This window comes from Xiphias gladius, chromosome 19, assembly GCF_016859285.1.
Source record: "Xiphias gladius isolate SHS-SW01 ecotype Sanya breed wild chromosome 19, ASM1685928v1, whole genome shotgun sequence".
In the NCBI taxonomy this organism is placed as follows: Eukaryota; Metazoa; Chordata; class Actinopteri; order Istiophoriformes; family Xiphiidae; genus Xiphias; species Xiphias gladius.
The window spans coordinates 1,851,736-1,871,834 of NC_053418.1; the positions used below are offsets into that span (position 1 = coordinate 1,851,736).

The window sequence follows — 20,099 nt, forward strand, 5'->3', positions numbered from 1 at the left end:
AACGATGGAGCGAGTTCACCATCAAACACTTAGTTTAGTATTAGATATTAGTGTTTGCCGTTCATTATCTTTAGTGAAACATTCCATATTCTGCTCTTGAAACCACTATTTCATTCTCAAAGGAAAGGGTGGAGAATCACTTCAGCTATTCCAGACTGCACGTTTGTACCAGTCAGAGGCTGAACTTAAATAGAATTTCTGCCAGCGGGTAATTTTTGTTTGTTGTTGCAAATAATTGAGCATTATCAAGTAAAATATATATAATTCAGTCTCTTACAACGGTATTAGCAGCATATTGAAACTTCAGTGGTCACGAAAATGCCTCTTTCCTGCGCTGGAGATCCCATATTGAAGAGCCTGGAAACTGTTAAGGGAGTTTGTGCTGCTCAGCCAGTCTGCCGTCTTGTTGAAATGTTCCTCGTGCTATCGGCAAGCTTTGTCTGTTTGTCCCCTCAGGCCAGAGTCACGGATCTTAAGTCCTGCGTCGTCATCTTGAGGATCCTCAGAGACATGTGCAACAGACTGCCAGTGTGGCAGCCTCTCAAAGGATGGGTAGGTGACCCCCGCAGAATCAGAACGGCTTGTTTGCACGGGCACTTCGAGGTCTCGCATTCAGTAGGAGATAGACTTAAGTAAACTGTTAACTAAATAAACACTCCAGTCTTCACTCAGTGTTATCACAGACAGAATGGAAAAAAGGAATTTTAAAAGTCTGTGTCCTGGGCTTTACAACAGCTTTGTTTGCCTGGTGTGTATGTGCAGGATGTGTAGTAAACTCGGTGTCCCAGGACCAGAATCATGACTGTAATGGATTTAATTTACGCTGTGTTGAGTATCTTCTCTCTGTCTGGCCTCCGCAGTCTCTGGAGCTGATCTGCGAAAAGGCCATAGCCACCTGTAACCGGCCGCTGGGTCCAGGTGAGGCCCTGCGTCGCGTCATGGAGTGCATTGCCTCGGGGATTCTCCTGCCAGGTCAGTGATCGCTCCCCCACAGCAGCCTCCAAGCTCTGTTTGTTGTCTGCATTTACTCTTGCATTTCTTTCTCTCTCCATAGCTCTGGGCTACATACTGTCATGGGCTAGTTTTACAGTCCACGAAGCCTGGGGTTACTGACAATATAAAAAAAAAAACTGGTGTAAATGGTGATTTGCTAAGTGAAATTTAGAGGCAGCGCATGCACGTGGAGAACTTATCGATGGACATGGACAGAGGTGAATATATATGCAAAAATCTTCTAATTGTAATGAAGACATGTCCGCTCCAGTTGAACATTTTTCATGCAAAGAAATTGTGGTAACCTCAAGTTGTAGGACTCCTCCTTGGTAATGCAGGAAGACAGAGGGAGGGAAAAGGACAGTTGAAAAGTTGAAAGAAAGAGAAACAAAAATCCTGGTAACTTTTGAGATCAGTCTGAGCTGACAGAGTCAGAGCATTTGTTGAAGTAATGCCTGTACTCTCTGGCTGTTTGTGTGTAGAGGACAAAGACTGTGCAAAAAACTTCAGTCGTCAGATTTCTGCAGATGACTGACTGACCTCAAGGAAATTCTGGCAAACTGTCAGCCGACTCAGGGGGAGGAGGCACGGCTTTGCCCGGGCCACTGACCTTCCAACCCTCCAACCTTCCAACCTTCCATGACTGTCAGGCAGTTTGAGGACTTGAGGAGCTCTTGAGGAGGCAGAGATGGATGACCTGGGGGGGGGCATGCCCAGCTCTCTGCTGGACATCACTGAGGTCATCAAAAAAATCTCTGCGGTGGCACGGCTCCGTGGTTGGTTGAGATTTGCCCCGAGACGCTGAAGGCCGGCACCTCTTTTCATCAGCGGACAGAGGTCGAGGGCCGTCCCTATGGACTGGATATATTTTAAACCACAGAATCAGGAGTAGCTATGTAGACTGTCCTGGTTGTAAAACAGTGGACTCGCCTTTTACTCTTTGAGAAGGCCTATATTCATTGTCTGGTCCGGGGCACTGTGGGAATATGAGGTACAGGAGCTGCTGCTACAAGTTGCTTTAAGTTTGTATCATATATTTTGATATAGTTAATCTAACCGGCAGTGGAAATTATGTATTTTACAGTATTCTCGACTATAAAGTGTCCATGATGTAAAAAGGCACAATAAGCATTGAAAGTAAAATAAAAATATTGCTTTCATGTTGGCAAGACACTGAATCATGTGGAAATGAGACCTTTAATTCCAGCATAGCTATAGTGTCACATTAGCAAGGTTGTCATAGAGGCAGCCTCTTTTCGATACATCTAACAGTTTCAATCTTGTGGACGAGGGAATTCATTCCTGCTGAAATTAATACACGTGAGCCGTAAGTGGTAAGAGGCGACCACAGTGAGCTCAGAGGGCAGCGAAATGAAATTACACAGCTTGGCACTGAAATTAAAATCAGCAAGGACACTTGAAGAGCAACGTGGCCCTTTCTGTTTAAATACTAGGACAAAATGTGTTCTTCAATTTGAATGAGCAGAATTGAAGACTTGTAATTTGGCCACATCTTTGAAATGAGGATCCAATGTTTGTGATGATCAGTGCATCTATAATAAAATCCCTCTTTACAACAATAGCACTTTTCTAAATGGAAACCGCGTGCATACGACGTAAATGGTAAGCCTGGAGTGGCAGCGGTTGTCCGTCACTGCTGAAGTCTTTAAGAAAACTCGCTCAGTGTTTCAACAGCTATCAGGCGGATTTCCATGATGTTTGGTTCAGACGTTCCCAGATGCTGTATCCTACGGACTTTGGTGGACCCCTGACTTTTCCTCCAGCGCCACGGCGCGGTTCACATTTGCGGTTCTGAGTGCTACATCTTGACAGCTGTTGGATGCCATGCTACTTTTCATATAGCACCATTATCAGCTGAACTTACAACACCACCACCAGCCTCAGCTGTACTTGTTCAATGCTAATTAGCAAATGTTAGCATGTTAACACGTTTAACTAAAAGGGCAAACATGGTAAACATTATACCTGCTAAATCTCAGCATCTTAACGTAGCCACAGCATGGCTGTACACTCTTAGTCTTGTTAGTGGATGTTTGCATTTTCAACCATTTCCATTGTTTTTCTGATCGTATTTGGTCCATGGAGCAAAACTGCAGTAAATCCTGTCTGACATCCAGTTGCATTACGGACTGATTAACTTGTGAAATTGAGTCATATCACAGCTCTAGCTTTTTCAAAAAGCTCTCTGTTACTTGAAGGAAACATCAGACAGCTCTGCTCCCTATTCCACTTTTACCATGATAACAAATAAAAATCATATATTAAATATTAAAAAAAGAAATCAGCCCAGGGATTGAAAACAAGGTTTTAGAGTAAGCGAGCAAATAAGCTAAAAAGCCTACACGCACGAAAACAGCTTTTTATTCCCAGGAGAAAATCATTTAGAAAAATCTTTAATGAGTGTGTTTTAGGGGTAACCCTGGTGTCGGGCTATAACATCGTTACACACAGAGTGTCTCAAGATTCACGGCCTGCATAGCAAACTGTGGAGTGTCAACAATGATGCAGTGTAGTATCTCCCACTCTATAGTGCATTAATGGTTTCCAAACTGGGGTACAGATTCCCTTAGGCGTCCTTGGGAAAGTCTCAGTGGATTCACAGGGACATGAAAGATGGTCTAGTTTAACCGTACTTTCCTTCAGAAAAAGTCGGCGCAGTGATTGAATACAGGATATCAGCAAACATTTCTCTTCCCACAGATCCCACAGACAAATTTTTATCCAACAGCAGTCCATGTGAAAAATGTTTTTTGTTTAGCTCTAATAAATAGGAAGATGTTCTCAGATTCATTTTCCCACCACCCTTCTCTTCTTCTAATCTTTGGCTCCACCCTTTGTGCATCGGTGCACAGCAACCAGTTAATAGTTGCGACGATGCGACTGGACTTTTATAACATTGTTCAGGGTTTCCCACAGCATTGAAACGGTAGGTTGTTTCCAGGTTACTTGGTGGGTTACTGCTGTATTATCTTTGTGTGTGTTCTCCTGTCAAGTGAAATAAATCCGAGTTCAGTATGTATGTTGCTGCCTGTGCTCCCCTCCAGTCTGAGTCGGATCCCGCTGTGGAAGCACTGACGTGGTTTTTCTCCACAGGAGGTCCGGGAGTTCACGACCCCTGTGAGAGGGAACCTACAGATGTCCTGTCTGACCTCAGCGCCCAGCAGGCCGACGCCATCACACACAGCGCACAGGTCAGTCCATCTACAGGGCGGCTCATTTTACCCTTCAGTCAATTTTACTGATGACGGTGTTGACTCCTTCTTCTGCAGTCAGTTTTTTAAGGTAAACTCTTAAGCCAGAAAGAATTTAATCAGCATTTTTGTTCTATAAGCATTTACATCATTATACAGTGGTTCTACATCATAATAGGGCTGTGGCTAATAATGCTAATGATTATTTTTAATTTTTAGTTAATCTGCAGGTTATTTTCTCAATTTATCAATTAATTATTTGGTCTGAAATGTCTGAAAATGGTGAAAAATGCCCAACACAATTTGCTGGAGGTCTATGAGACGTCTTTAAATGTCTTGTTTTGTTTGACCAGCAGGTCACAACCCAAAGATATTTAATTTATTAAGATGTAAGACGAGAAAATGCTGCAACCGTCAAACGAATGAACCAATAATCAAAATAGCTGCTGAGTAGTTTTCTGTCGATTGACTGATCATTTCCATGGTACAGTATTCAGCCCGACTCTCCTCGGTGGTGGCTTGCTGCCTTACTGGGTGACAGTGCTGCCAGTTTAGTCTGCTCACACAAGAGCAGTCACATGGGAAGTGACACTTTTTCTACAGTTTGTGGATTTTTCACGCATTGAAATTATCAGCATAACCCTGTAGTGAAGAATATACGTTGATCCTTATAAACGTCAGGCGTTAACGCAATCTTCTGCACCAGGTGTTTAAAAAAAGAAGGATTTTTTTTTTGGGTCAACGAGGTAGCTGGAATCAGAGAGACAAAAATGACTCAAAGATTGTGGGTGAATTTTTGTTCAGAAGCCCTTTGCACGGTGAAAAGAATTGAAGTCTGAGGCCACAGTACTGCACGAGGAACAAAAGGGAGTGAAACATATTGGTGACATTGCGAAGCTTCTTTTTGGAAAAGTGATGTACAATATTTGAAGCTGGCTGTTCTTCAGCCACCAGACACGTGTATTACCGTAGGCTTCTATCTGAACCCAACAGTTCAGAGATGTACTCGGTGGGATCCGCCATAGACTTTCTATTGAATTCTGAAGTCCACTGACAGCCAATGGAAAGAGGCCAACGCTGGGGTAATGTGCTCCCCGCTGCAGCGTTTTGAACCATCTGCAGACGAGCTGCAGCTCCTTCGCTGAGTAAAGAGAATGAAGAATTACAGTAATCAAGGCGTGAAGGCACAAAATGATCAATTAGCTTTTCAGCTCATCCAAATGACAGAATATGAGGGATCTTAGACATATTTCTTAAATGTAAAATGCATGATTGTACAAGCTCCTTAACATGTATGGAAAAATTTAGACCAGAATCAAATGTTAGACCTAAATCTTTAGGTTTGGGTCTGATATTGGTGATTAAATGTCCCAGAGTTTGTTGCAGGGTCTTTCGAGCTGTTGGGGCCTATAATGAGAAACTCTGTTTTATCCCCGTTCAGCTCCAGAAAATGTTTAGACATCCAGCATCTCATTTTGCCTTCAGGCAGTTGTTTAGCTTGGTTAAGCTACTAAGACAGTCACGTTTCACAGACAAGTAAAGTGTCTCCATAAAACTGATAAGATATATTGAAACAATGGATTAAAAGGCCCAATGGTAACAAATGGATAAAAAGTAACATAGGGCCAAGAACAGACCCGTGAGGCACTCCAAAGTCCAAACCGGCGGTGTTTCTGTTAGGTTGATAAACCAACAAAGGCCAACCCACCATCTTAATCTGTCAATTATAGGATCTCATGGTCAAGTGTTTCAAAGGCTGAGCTAAGATTTAAAATTGATAATTCTCCAGTTGTCTGTATAAGAATATTGTTTCTCACCCTCAGGAGAGCAGTCTCTGCATCAGGTGGCGGCAGGACTGACATTTTTCAAATACATAGTCGGCTTCCATATTTCCAAATGGTTGGCAACTTCTCTTTCTTAAATTTTTGAGATAAAAGGTAATTTTGAAAATAGGTCTAAAATTACTGCACACATTTGGATCCAGATGATAAGTTTTTTTTTTTTTTTTAAAGGGGCTGATTACTAGCCCACTAAAATAAAATAAAAGTGTGATGGCATTCTGTTAAGGAAGACAGGAGCATTTCCCATCCACATCATGGATGTCTGCTCCAGGGGTCTGAACATTAAAAGCTTCCATTTACAGGCCCCTGTGTCTCACAACTGGACCACAGCTGCCCAGGTTTTTACTGGTCCTGCAGGTGATGACGGGAAACAAAAAGAAAGTCAACTTAAGTTTCACCAAGTCTGGGATGAGAAAGAGAGAGAGATCAGTGAGAATTCAAATATACTCTGCGTGGAAATACATTTAGAAAGCTCCTGTGTGATTTGAGTTTTAAATCCAAGTTGGGAATTTCAAAGTATTTTTTCAGAGATGTTAAGTGCAGTTTAGAAGCGGAGTCTCACCCTGGAGGTGAATTGATTCCGCAAAAACGCAGATGTGTCCTGATTTTAGATGTACATCGCCTCTACGTCCGCCCACCAGAGCAGTGTAAAACCTCCCTTCCTGTTCTCCTGCCATAAACCCAGCTGCGGATGCTTTCCGAACTGAGCGTTATCGTTGGTCGGGCCGGGAAAGAAAAACTTCAGCCGTGCGACTCGAGGGACCTTGAGACATCTCGCTTGGGTGTACTTCCATATCGTCCACCGCACCAAAGTCAGCATTTCTTCCAGGAAATCTGACAAGTAACACTCCCCCCTGTTACCCTGATTGAAGGAGGGTTATTTAAAGCGAGTCCTCGGCCGCCTCGGTGAGCCCTGAGCTCACGTCAGCACTATAAATAGCTGAGTGGCTGCAGAGGCCCGGACTCTGACCTCGGATAAGCAGCCCCTCGGTGCCGCGCAGGCTTGATGAACCAGAAGCCTAATTAGCAGCATAATAAGCGTGGGAACGCTCTTCCTCGTTTACACCCACACCACCGCCGCTGCTACTGCTACCACTGCACAGCACAACAAAGTCTGCCCCCAGGCGGATAATGTGGGCTCAGCGCTGAGAAACAGAAACCAATCTTTTCCTCCCTCTCTGTCTGACGCTCTCTCCGTTTCTGCATCTGTTTTGCTCTCTGGAGTTGGATGAAAACTGCCTGAAATGGAAATCAGGGAATGTTTTTTCTCTGTTTTTCTTTTCCTCCTTCATTGGTGCCCACCGAGTGTCACCCCCCCCTACAATGCACAAAGTTTCTCCCCACAGAATTAGTGGGTTTCCCCGCTAATTAAAGCATATTGATCGCAGAATTAATGGCATTGTTGCAGCCTGTGTATTTCTCTGGGTTCCACTGCCTTTCCATTTCAGTGATGTGCCCTTATTCTGTCCGATGTGTGCATGTGTTTTTCAGCATGCGTTACGCCTCCTAGCCTTTGGACAGCTTTACAAGGTTTTGAATATGGATCCTCTCCCCGCCAGCAAGACCTCACCGAGGCTGTTAGAAGGTGTGTGTTTGTGTTTTTTCGTGCTGTCTGTTCATTTTCATGTGGAGTTTGTCTGCATGCTGTTTTGTCTGTGCTCGTGTATGTGTGTATGTTTTCATCTGTGTGTATCCATGTGTGCCTGCATCTGGTTTTCTATTTTTATCTCCCCACTCTATTCTACTCTTCTTATTCCTGCGTCTACATATACTCCTCTGTGTGGATACATTCTGGAAGAGGATGATAGTAATAATAACGATGATTTAAGTGATGCGTTTTCGCTCTCGGTATGTGTACGGATTTTTGACGTTTGATGTAACCAGGGATCACTCTGTGTGTTTTTCTTGGTTGGGCAGGCGGCTGTCATAAGAGGCTTCGGGAGGACGTCGGGTCGGAGGACAGAGACTTCATCAAAAGGATGAAAGGTGACTTTAACCATCCGCTCGCTTGTTTCCTGATGAACAGTTCACTTAGACCGTCTAAATCCTCTCCCTCTCACCTTAGAAAACTTTAGAAAACAACTAACTAAAGGCAGGCTGATACATCTGACCAACAGAAGTAGGATCGAAGTGCAGTCCGCCGTGATTCATATCCTTGTTATGTCTGGAGTATTATAAATTCACAATATGATCACTCACATCCTGCAATGTCCCAACAGGGATAGCTGCGCAAACTCGTGTGTGTGTTTAATTGGTTTGTTTTGAGTACTCCAAGCTGGTTAGATGCACTAACATGGTTATGGTGATGGTTGCCGCCGTTAAAACCTACAGTTCCCCTCTGCATCTGCGTGGAGTTTGAGGAGGGCGAACAAATGCGAATGTCCGGTGTTAACGGGCATTCAGACTGAAAACGGCACAGGGCTGCAAAGGGGTGAGATGATAAAATACGATCCAGGAAGTCCAGTTTGACTAATACAGCAGGTAACGCAGTAGACGTTTGAAGGATTATCGGTCATGACCGCGAAGAACCGCAGAATCACCTGGATGACATTAAAAAGTAATCTTCCAGAAACATGCACTCGAAGTGTGTTGCAGTGAAATGGTCACGTTACATTTCCAAACACCAGTATCCGCCCTGTCTCTGGTTCACCTCTATTGAAACCCAAACAACAGACACGTTCAAGCGGACGTTTCCTGTTTTGCTGCGACCGCCAGCTGCTCCGGCGGATTCATCTTTGTGTCAGCTTTGACTGGCTGAATGCGTTTGGTCGGCCAGTAGAAACATGACTATGTTTGGGAATGAAGAAGGCAGCACAGCAAGATGTGTCCCAACTGCCTTTCCTGAGTTGATTCTGATGATGTGACTCGTGATGATCAACACACGTCCAGTCAGAGCCCTGGGGAGATGCCAGTTGAGAAAACAAACTCCCCCAAAGTGCACATAAATGTTATATATGAATGTTTATTGCTGCTGCCGTAATTATGGAAGTGCAGTTGACTTGATTTGTTTGGACTCTTTGTTGCGAACTTCAGAGTCCACGTCCCCGTTTGTGTCCCCTAACGCTCTAAATGCTCGAGATTAAAAACTTGGATCTCAATGAATTTTCCAGAATGGAAACAGACAAGTAAACACGGAATATTGGCTATCAGATCTATATTTGTCAAACCCACCACACCACACGGAGGCTGAGTGTGTGTCTTAACTGCAGATAAGTGGATATTGATTTAGGACTTTGTCACTCAGACAAAAGGCTCTGCTGTTCACTGTGTGTGTGTGTGTGTGTGTGTGTGTGTGGTGGACAGCTGTAAACTACAGTTGACTGTAAACATGGTGCTGCTTGACAGGGTGTGTGTCAAGGATGGAAAAAGTGAGTCAGCGGAGCCCAAACATGTGAGCGCCGAGGCTGAGCTTTTCTGGGAAATCAGGACACTCTGGTATGAGGAGGATCAAAATGACCTGTCGGGGTTAAAAAATGGCGACCTGCTTCTCAGTGGGTATTCACCTCAATCTCTGGGTCAAAGGAAAGGAAACACGCGGACCCTTCCTGAATGTGATCCATTGTAGGCCAGTGTTTGAAATTCAGCAGTCGTGCTCGACACCTTCATACCAGGAATCCAGTTTAGTGCGTTGACTCTTGTCACCAGCGCAGCCGATCACTGTGTTTCGGAGCGGCATCATATCACCCACCTGTCATGAAACGGGTTCGTAAGAAAATTTAAATTCTTCAAGGAGCTGTTGCAGCAGTAGCTCATAAGTGAAACGTTTCCTCGGACTAGAAAAATGTGCGACGTTATCAGATTTCCAAATAAGCTGAGAGTGAGAAAGAAAGGAGGAGGAGGAGGACAGGAAGCTGCCGGAGCTGAAAGAAACGTTCAGAGGGTTCATCAGGAATCGGCCTTCTCCTGTGCTCAGGTTAGAAAAGGTCCGACCGCCGACGTTTCTCAACCGTCCGGGTCTTCATCAGGACGCAACGAAAACCTTTATTCAGCTCCGGTACTTTGTCAAGAGACAGTCTGATCCTTGTCAGCGTCAAAAGATATATGGAGGAGGAGAAACTGAAAGGAAGTAAGACTTGATTGATCCCTGATGTTACATCAGCACTGGGACAGGCTACGAGGAACAAAACCCGAAGTGAAATAAATAAAAAATTAATTAAGAAACCAAAGACGTTGAGGCACAGATACTGTCTGCGGTTAAAGGGGGGGGGGGCGTGCCTGTGCTCTACAAACAACAGGAAGTCAATTATTGCAGTTAGTCTGCGGATTTGACCCAGTTACCAACCCAGTCGGCAGTAGGAGCCGAGGCAGCTCGATCTCACTCAATCAAGTCTGAACACAGACAGGATCCACACACTTTTAACATTTCTCGGAATGTAATTATCTCAGATGTCCATCGCGAATAAACATCTGTAAATCGGCACAGAAATCACAGAAGAAAGATGCTCCTTATGACCCCAGAACTGGCCTGGGAATCATCACGTTTTCAAGCTTTCCTCCGGGGACAGTTGTCTCTACGTCCGTGGGTACGTTGCAAACAGGAACTGCTAGGAGCTAATATCGCCATACTCCTAATGCTGCCAATTTGCCAAACTCGGATGATGGAGTTACAGGGGGGACGTTGGGGGTCGTACTCGTGCACTTGTCCTGGCCCACAGTGTCGGACCGTGAAAACGCCTGGCTTAGACTATATAAGTGAACTGTGCAAATATTTACTATATAAAGTAGTATTAAGTACATGTAATAAGTGTGTGGGTATAATGTAGGTATGAATAAAATGTACATAATAATATTAAAAGGTTTATAGTGCTATATAAAATATATACGTGAAGCATATGTAATACGCACACTATACAGTTAGAATACAATGCTATGAAGTATATAGATTAGAAATGAAGAGAATATCCTGACAAAGCATCTAATATAATAATATAAAATAAAATGAAAACAATAAATAGTAGTAATCGGGTATATTTTATGGGGATATGAGTAATATACAATGTGAAACGAACGGCAACAGTGGAGGCTTCGAAGCTTGGAGGCATTCGGTCGTCCCTAAACCTCCCACTTCTCTTTAAAGCCACGAGGAGCGCAGGGTTTTCCGACGAAGATTTTGTTTAGTTGTCCCGAGCCACTTTCTCAGCGTTGATCTCTTGTGGCCTGAAGGTTTGGGCAAAATGCGGACGGGGAGTTTGCCCCAGCAAAACACTAAATGAAGTTCAAATGTAGTTTTCAATCAGCAGTAGCCCTTCGCGGAGGGACAGGCTGCGTCTGTGCTGTGGCATGTGCGTTCGTCCTGATTTCAAAAGTTCATTTCTTGGCTGACAGATCATAGGTTGCTGTCAGGGTTTGATCTACAGTGTTGTATGGACGCCCTACTGCGCTGTCCTGCTGATTTATTTCGCAGAGAGTTTGTCTTGTATTGCTCTCACATGATTTTGTACAAGCAACAAACCTTTTACTTCTCATCACTTTCTCATTAGAAACACATATTTTAATCTAGTTTACTCTAACAGTGTATCTCTGTTGCTTGAACTGAACATCAGAACAACATCACACATTCCGAGAACACATTTGTTTGTCTCCATCTCAGCAGTAAAGCGATGGCACATGTTGTAGTTGGGTCAGATCGAGCTCGGAGCACATTCCCAACACAAATCTGACCAAGACCGCTACCTCTAGAGGTTCTCAGTGGGTGTAGAGTTTGTTTTTGCTGGGCCCAAACGAATCGTACCGAGGGGAAAAATGAACCAGAGTCCAAAATCGACCAGACTAAACAACACAGGTTGGAAAAATTCCCTAAAAGTAAACAGTGCTGCCACCGATGGCTGCACTCCCCCTCTCTCTCCCCCTCTCTCTCCCCCGTCTCTCTCCCCCCCTCTCTCTCCCCTGTCTGTCACTGTCACAGTAATTAAATCGGCCCTCACTGGGACAATCGTCTCCGGCAACTCTCATCTGCTTCCAGTTCAAAGGAGAGAGGCAGAGATAGAGAGGGATTAATATTGCAGGCTGCTGCCATGCAATTATCTCACTGCCTCCCACCAGACGCACACGCGCCAGTGTCTGGGCATACACGCACCACATACACACGTGTTGTGCGTGCACGCATACATACACAGCGCGTTAACAACCCCCCCCCTCGTCAGCACCTGTCCATCAGCACCTTTGCGTTCATCTTCCACAGCATCTCCATCCATATTCATTGTGAACCACACTTCAGTCTTAAGTGCCCGTCAGACCCTCGCAGTCATTACACACCGTGACCGCAGGACAAAAGACAAGCGTGTGCAGAGGCTGCCGACTGCCTCACAAGCGTGAGGAAGTCTCTAAGTGACACCTGTTCTACAAAACGGGACACCTGAGGGTGGCCATATGGAAAAATACTGTAATGATTTTCTCAGCATTCCCAATGTCTCATTACTGTTTCCTCAAGAATCTGCAATGATGTGATTATATTACTTCTCTTCCTCCTGTTTCCTAAAACAAAAACCCATTATTTAGAAAGAAAAAAAAAAGTGATTTTAGGAAAATAGTTCTGTCATTTAATGCTGTGACAGGTTTGAAAAAACACAGAGAAACATTACATTAGGATATGACAACTGTGAACAATGATACCTTTATATGATAACACCAATGTTGAATAAATGCGCAGCCCTAATGTCATCGTGTCCACCGTGTCGGCAGTTTAGCTTTTAATTATTTCAGCTTGTGTAATATCGCTCCGTGAATCAGAGAATAGCTGTTTCAGACTGTCTGTCTGCTTTAGGTGAAGGCCTCGTTGGTTTCCCTTGACCCCACGAAACCAGCACACGTTCTTGTGTCGGTGGGTTTCAGAGGCCCAGAGGTCACCGAACCTCTTCGAACCGAACGCGTAAACCTTCCACCCGAGCCAGAAAAGCACCCCATTAGAGTTGCTTGTGTTTCTCTCACCTACCACCATCAGCGCAACACAAAGAATTGGACCTAAAAGAGAGACGAAATATGACCCAGAGGTCAGGACCGTTTGTTAAAAGTTCAGTTATCAGAGCTCATAGACAACAATCATCAGTACGTAACGTATCCGCAGGGTGGATCTGGCAAGTAAGCGAGGTAATAGTCTCGCTACGGAGCCCCTGAAAGATGAACATTTGTTAACTTCTTCGCACAAAGTCATACCTCATAATATCTTGTGCACTCAAGATGTTATGTTGTGTGCACAAGACTACAGAATATTATCTTTTGGGACAGTGAGCGCTCCACAGTGGGCAGTTTATCCTATTGCCAGACACGGACGTTGATACTGACCGATTTTCAAAAACCCCGGATCAAGTTCCATGAGAGCTTTTTATCATTAAACCATTAAACACCAATGGTTTGCAAACGTTTACATTGCAAATAAAGTGTGGCGCAGGTTAGCAGAAGGTTGCGCAGTCAGAGAAATGAGGTGTCTTAAAACCTGTAGAGCCTCTAGAAGGATCAGCAGAAGGGTTCGTTGCCCTTTAGCTTGTCACCTCACAACGGCGAAACCTTGATGGAACATCTGACCCCTTTGGCCTGAAAGAGTTACCTCAGAAAAACCTCTCTGAAAGCAAAGATCCATTTTATCAGGTTCAGGAGAACCTTCGGTGTGGTTGCGTTTCTAGAGCAATATTAACGGTGAGGAATGTTGGCGACTCTCAGGTCTGATTTCAAGTCAGTTTGCTGTTTGACTTTGCAACGTGTTTACAGGTTGAACAGCATGAAGCAATTTTACTGCGGCTTCAAAGCACAGTTGACGAAGTTGCACCTAAAGCAGTAAAAAAAAAAAAGTTATTTATTATGCAGACAGTCAGCAATTTTTTTTATTTTTATAATAGATGTCACCGGGTGTCACGGTTTCATTTTCAATTCATCTGTGAGATTTTGGAGCTCGGGCGCTCTGGGGAAGCAGAGAGCTCTCCTCATCTCAGCGTGTAGGCGTGAGGCGGCCCCGACACCGGGGCCACTGTCGGCAGGAGAGCTCGGCCAATGAAACGGCTTCTCAGACTTCCTGCTCCTGAAGTCGTGCGTCTCATTACTCATCGCTCCTGTTTTACTGATGGAAACCTGGCCGTCAGCAGAGTGTGTGCGCAGGAGCCCGGGCAGCGTGTTTTAGGTTTAAAGGGTTACTGAGGTGTCCTTTCGTCGCAGGTTTGTCAGCACACGCTTTAAGGTGTTGAGAAAAATGTGCAACATTAAAACCTGTGTGTTTTCACAGAGGTTTTGCATGTTTTAGCCGATTTACTACGAATATCCAGTAGCCGAAAGTAACTATTTTCTCAAATACTGTATTAATGTACAATGTTAAAGTACTTGTACTTAAGTATTTCCATTTTATGCCACTTTACACGTCTACTCCTCTACATTTCAGTGGGAAATATTGTACTTCTCTGCTCACTACGTTTATTTGACTGCTATAGTTACCAGTTAATTTTCAGATTTAGATTTTACATGGGAAAAAAAAAGATTAACCAGTGATTCCAAAACTTTTCGGCTTTTGACACAAAAACAGTGTCTGGTTAAGGCTACCTGTGACCTTTCAGATATCTGTGAGTTGTTCGCAGTTCAGCCAAAGCTTTTACCCTCTTAACTTCTCACATGGTTTCGTTTCAAATTTTGAAGCCCGAAGAGGTAAACCTAACCGATATTTGACAAAAGGGAAAAATTAATCCAAATTTGTGGATTAGGACTGTTTCTCCCTTCTTTCTCATCTCCCAGTAACCATCTCATGACCCCTAGGATTTAACTGCTGACCCTGGTTTTAAATGTTCCAGGCAGAATGTGGTTTCCATTTGCTTCTTCAATATAAAGGTTTGTCAGCTGATCCTTGCAAACTTGCTTGTGTTTTGAGCCAAGTTGAACTAGTAAGAGTTCTGCCCACAAATGTGTTGCAGGAAATATTCTAGAAATGTGTGAATACAACCAAAAGTAGAGGTTCAAATTCCTTTCAAATTGTTTTTGTTACTGTCGATTTAGTAATTTTATTTCTTGGAGCGAAATTTCCGGTTCATGTTTCAGCTTTATGTCACCAAATCGGTTTTACTCTTCTACTCTTTATCTCTCCAGAAAATGGCGTCTTTGTCAACTGTTTTCCACATGCGTAACTACACATAACACTTCAGGCGGCTCTTCAATGATCAACGCTGATTACCTCAGGGACAGTGGACCTGGTCCTACACGTATTACGATAAACAGTGAACATAAAAGCAGCGACAAATGTACAGATATGATCAATTAAAGTGCCAGTAGAATGTCTCTGGTAGTGATGAACCTAAAGAAAAAGCGCCATAAAAAGCCGCTGTCCGCTACCTGCTCAGCAGCAAACAGCAGACACACAGTCAGAGACCAGCTGATGGACACAGTGGAGCATTTAGCAGCTAAAGAGCCAGAGGTTTCCCTCCGGAGGGGAAAAATAAAAGCTAAAAAATCAGTAGCTGCAGGTTTAAATACCCGGGTCAAGAAACAAAATGTTTAAGATCTGTTTTCCTTGTCATGAGAATGAACGTGTCTCTCTCCTCAATTAGTCCTAGACTGGAGGATGACGGATCCAAACCACCCCATGAACGCTCTGATGCGTCTGAACCAGATCCACCCAGGTCTTCAGTACCGCCTGCTGTCCCAGTCCGGCCCGGTCCACGCTCCGGTCTTCACCATGTCCGTGGACATTCAGGGAACCACCTACCAGGCCGCCGGGAACTCCAAGAGAACTGCCAAGCTCCAAGTAGCCCTTAAGGTATTTTCAGAGTTTAAAGTGTTGCATGAAACAACATGAAAAGAATCGCTAGAACCTGGAAGTTGTACTTTAACGACCTATGTTCATTTGGGGCTTAACCTTTTAATATTTACATCAGTGAATCAAACGTTTACCCAACAAAATCAAATTATTTACCAGAAAATCTGAGTTTTTTCGTTCATAAGTACTCGAGCTTTAATGGACATCACATTTAGTGGACGTAGCAGTATATCCCCACACTAGAGCCACCTCTGAAAAGCCTGCACAGATTCACACCGGAAGAAAATGCGTTCTACGATCTCAGTATCCTTCTCACAGAATCCACAGGAGTTGCTGCCCCAGTGAAGTCTTTTATGCAAAAAGTCACTGGCCTGATACGGGTCATCCAGGATTCAAAAGCTCACTTCTTTGGCTTTAGTAGGAGTTGGATGAGAAAAACATTGTTTTCTTATTTTCCTTGCCCCTTCGTCTCTGCTGTGGGAGAACATATTTTCTGTTCAGCTTATTCCGTTAATATTCTGCTGATTAAAAACCCTTCTGATAAAGTTGTTAGCAAACTGCTAGCTGCTTATGTTCATACCTTCAATACAGAGTAGTCTCATAACTGAAACAAAACTAATGGATTACTTCTAAGGGGAAGTGGACTTTACTACGTTATTATATTCCTTAAATGATCAGATTACATTTATCACGGAAATCTCCACATCATCCATCAAATGGGTTACAACCCATATTCCATCCAAGTAAAGCTGAAGCGATTAGTCAGTTAATCGATAGTTGATCTCAATAATCGATGAATCGTTTCAGTCATTTGTCAAGCAAAAATAGTGAAAGATGCTTCAATTTCTCAAATGTGAGGATTTTCAGCTTTTCTCTGTCTCATGTCATAGTAAACCGAAAATCTTTGGGTTTTGGACCTGTTGGTCAGACCAAGCAAGACAAGACATTTGAAGACGTCATCCTGGGCTTTGGGAAACTGTGATCGCTGTGATTGGTTTATTACTTTCAGACGAGTCAAAGAGCGAACAATAAATCAAACAAATAGATTAATCTATAATGAAAATAATGGTTTAGTTGCAGCCTTACATCCAATGATGTACGATTAACGAGTATCTACCCGTTGTTCCACATGGTGGGTCTATTACGTGGTGGGAAGTCATGCTTCTATATTAAGTTCCATAAAAGGAGCCTGTGAATGAAGGGAGCGGAACCAGTCGAGGGTCCGAAGGGTTAAAGACAGCACTTTAGCAGCCAGTCCTCTCTCTGTCTTTTACTGAAGTTTGTCAATCTGCCCTTGGAGAGTGTCAGATGCTTAAAGAACCAAACATTCACTTAGACACAGAAACCGTCGACGTCTTTTAAATCCCTGAGAGAACCGAGCGCGCTCTTTTTGTGATGAAGCTTTCACCGGACTTTCTCCCTTTCGCACGCATTCATTCGTTCACTTACGCATTCACACATCCAGTACAGCCAGTCTCCGTGGCGATGGCGGTGTTGACGGCCGCTTTACGGCCTCGCTGCGGCCGCAGGTGGGTGCTTGAGTGCCTTGCCCATGGACGGCTCGGTCATAGATGGTGGATGGGAAAATGTGTTTCACTTCCCGTCTGTCAGGGCGCTAGAGAAAGTTTACCAGTCACTTTTCTAATCGGAACATCTTGAATGCAGCACAAAGCCGACTGTTGAAATGTTAATTTCAAGGTAATGAAGTTGTTCTGAATGCTGTGTGTGTGTGTGTGTGTGTGTGTGTGTGTGTGTGTGTGTGTGTGTGTGTGTGTGTGTGTGTGTGTGGCGTTGGCAAAGTCAAATGGCAAACGGATCTTCTGTCAACGCGCGCAGGTGGGGAAGCATACCGCAAAAGAGACAACGAGGGTTGATACTTGAGAGTACACCAGGTTTAGACCCATGCATAGAAATACATGTTCTAATATGACAAAATATCAATTAATAGCTGCTCTTCGTAGCTCAAAATATCCTGCAGCCATGGACAGACTATGACACAACAGGCCCCCGGACACAGATATGTGAAAGGTCCCCCGGCCCTCCCACATATAAGCAAGGCCCCCAGACCGAACGAGAAACAAAACGAGACGACTGCATCCCGGCACTGTCCACGCAATTAGAGAGATAAGAAAAACAAAATGCTAAACTGTGCGAGGGCCCGAGAGGCTTATAAAGTATTCAAATGTAGAGCACTTATTGTGCACGGGATAAAACGAAAACTCGAACCCTGTGGCAATTTTCTGAAACCTCCATCTCTGAACCAGAGCGGAGGATGTGAGGCCTGTGTAGCTAATTCTCTCTCCGCCCGCAGTCCAGAGCTCCAGGTCCGATCCTGACGGCGGGAGGTAAAAACCCGGTGATGGAGCTGAACGAGAAACGCCGCGGCCTCAAATACGAGCTGATATCAGAGAGCGGCAGCAGCTATGACAAACGCTTCATCATAGAGGTACAAAGATATGCACACACTCACTCACCGCTCCATTTCATAGAGTTCCCGTCCTCCTTTCAGAGGGCCTTATTAGAAATTGATTTTCGTTGGGGGGGGGGGCTGTTTGATGTTCGGCACCTCGGTGCTTCCTGCATTTCAAAACATCTTCACGCTTCTCAAAAATGCCAGAGCAGACTGCCGAACATGAAACCAATTTCACCCCATAAAACCAGTCTGAATCACTGTAGTTTATTTTCGACACGGTTTTTAAGGCCACATTTTATTGCAGCGTAATGAACTGAGCTGAATGTTTTCTCCGAGGATTATTTCTCTAATGTTCACTCAGCGTGTGGCGGCTCTTTCAGTGGAGAAATCCTTTGGCACACAGAAGTCTGTCTAGAAGAAACGGAAGAGCTGAGTGCGTCGCGGGGGCTGTAACGCCCTCCGCGACAGGGGGGGGTGCTGCAGGACTACAGAAACGATCTGATTGACAGATGATGTCTGGAAGGACTGACACGGCGGGCCGCTCCAAAACTGCTTATGGCGCATTCCTGTCACATGGGAGCCGCTTTAATTGCCGGTTTACGGCTTTTAAGTCGCATTCGCCTCAACAATCAAGTCGTTATTTCCTCTGGGAAAAAGTGACTGAAACACTGTCATTTAATTGATACAGTGTGAGACTGTCAATCCGCAGCTTTTTAACCCTCTCGCAACGAACTCCGCCGTCACACAGGCGTAAGGACCTGAACCTTTTCTGTCAACAGTCAGGCAGAAAGGTCTTGAGAATAGGTTCCTTACGATAACACGAACAGAAGAAAAACAAGCAAATGTTTTGATCTAATAAATCATTTACCCAAAATTCAAATCCATCGTTTTAGGCCAGAATTCGACCGGACAATATTTGTCTGATAACCCTAAACGTCTTGAATGGCAAAAATATCGTCTGATACTGGCATTGGTCCTACTGCGAAACAAAGGTCTCTCCTATAGCCCTTTAAATACATCCTGAGAGGACATCGTATCTTTGTGTGGTGTGACAGGTGGAGGTGGACAAGCAGGTTTTTCGGGGGACGGGTCCCAATAAGAAAGTAGCCAAAGCCAGCGCCGCGCTGTCCGCCCTGAACAGCCTGTTCTCCGGCTCCAAATCGACGACCACCAAGAAGAAACGGCCCAATCCTCCTGTGAGTAAACGCCCAGGATTAAACTGACCGACTGCAGCGCTCCTGCAGTCGGCCCGAAATGATACCTGCCGTGTGTGTTTGTGTAGCCGAAGCGACCCGTGGCCTCGGTGCTGACCCTCCCGGCCCTTGCCGCCAGACCTCCACGGGTCCCCGTTATCCACAGAGCTCCCTACATCAGCACCCCACCAACACATGGATACATCCCCCCAGGTGAGTCACTACCAGCTGCTTTATTATGGCGTCAGCTCTTCACCCAAAATGTACTGGATTTATTCATCAGAAGGCTCCACACTTGCAGACTCAGGGTTATATAAGAGGTATTTTTAGGGGTTGAATTTAATTTCTCCGTCAATTGACAGGGAAATTAAATTAACCTGCAACTATCACCGGTTCCATCGGCCTCTCTGTCACTGGAAATCTTTGACTGTTGGTCGGATAAAACAAGACATCACTTTTGACTCTGATTACCTGTGAAGGCCGTTTTTTATTACCGTCTGTCATATCATAAAGGAAACGATTAACTGATGCATTAATCATTCGTGAAAATGAATCGTTGCTCGTAGCCCTAATGTCAGTTAACGTCATCTCATAATAAAAATCTAGCTTTTGGACAAACAAAGTTTTCCAGATATCCTGTGAACTCTACTGTAGGAAACAAACGGGGCTGAAATAGAGCTGCAACCAACAATTATTTTCTTGATTCCTCCTTTTGTCCAC

At 44.4% G+C, this 20,099-nt stretch overlaps 1 protein-coding gene across 1 annotated transcript in view; it reads left to right on the forward strand.

Moving 5' to 3' along the window:
• The window catches only part of LOC120804897 (spermatid perinuclear RNA-binding protein-like), a 43,666-nt gene that overhangs the window by 21,688 nt on the left and 1,879 nt on the right, over positions 1-20,099 (forward strand). Inside the window, exons 6-14 of the mRNA XM_040154621.1 lie at positions 457-552; positions 861-972; positions 4,108-4,205; positions 7,538-7,631; positions 7,964-8,032; positions 15,565-15,773; positions 18,085-18,219; positions 19,242-19,382; positions 19,469-19,592. Coding sequence (XP_040010555.1) covers positions 457-552; positions 861-972; positions 4,108-4,205; positions 7,538-7,631; positions 7,964-8,032; positions 15,565-15,773; positions 18,085-18,219; positions 19,242-19,382; positions 19,469-19,592 — 1,078 coding nt within the window. The remainder of the gene's footprint in view (positions 1-456; positions 553-860; positions 973-4,107; positions 4,206-7,537; positions 7,632-7,963; positions 8,033-15,564; positions 15,774-18,084; positions 18,220-19,241; positions 19,383-19,468; positions 19,593-20,099) is intronic.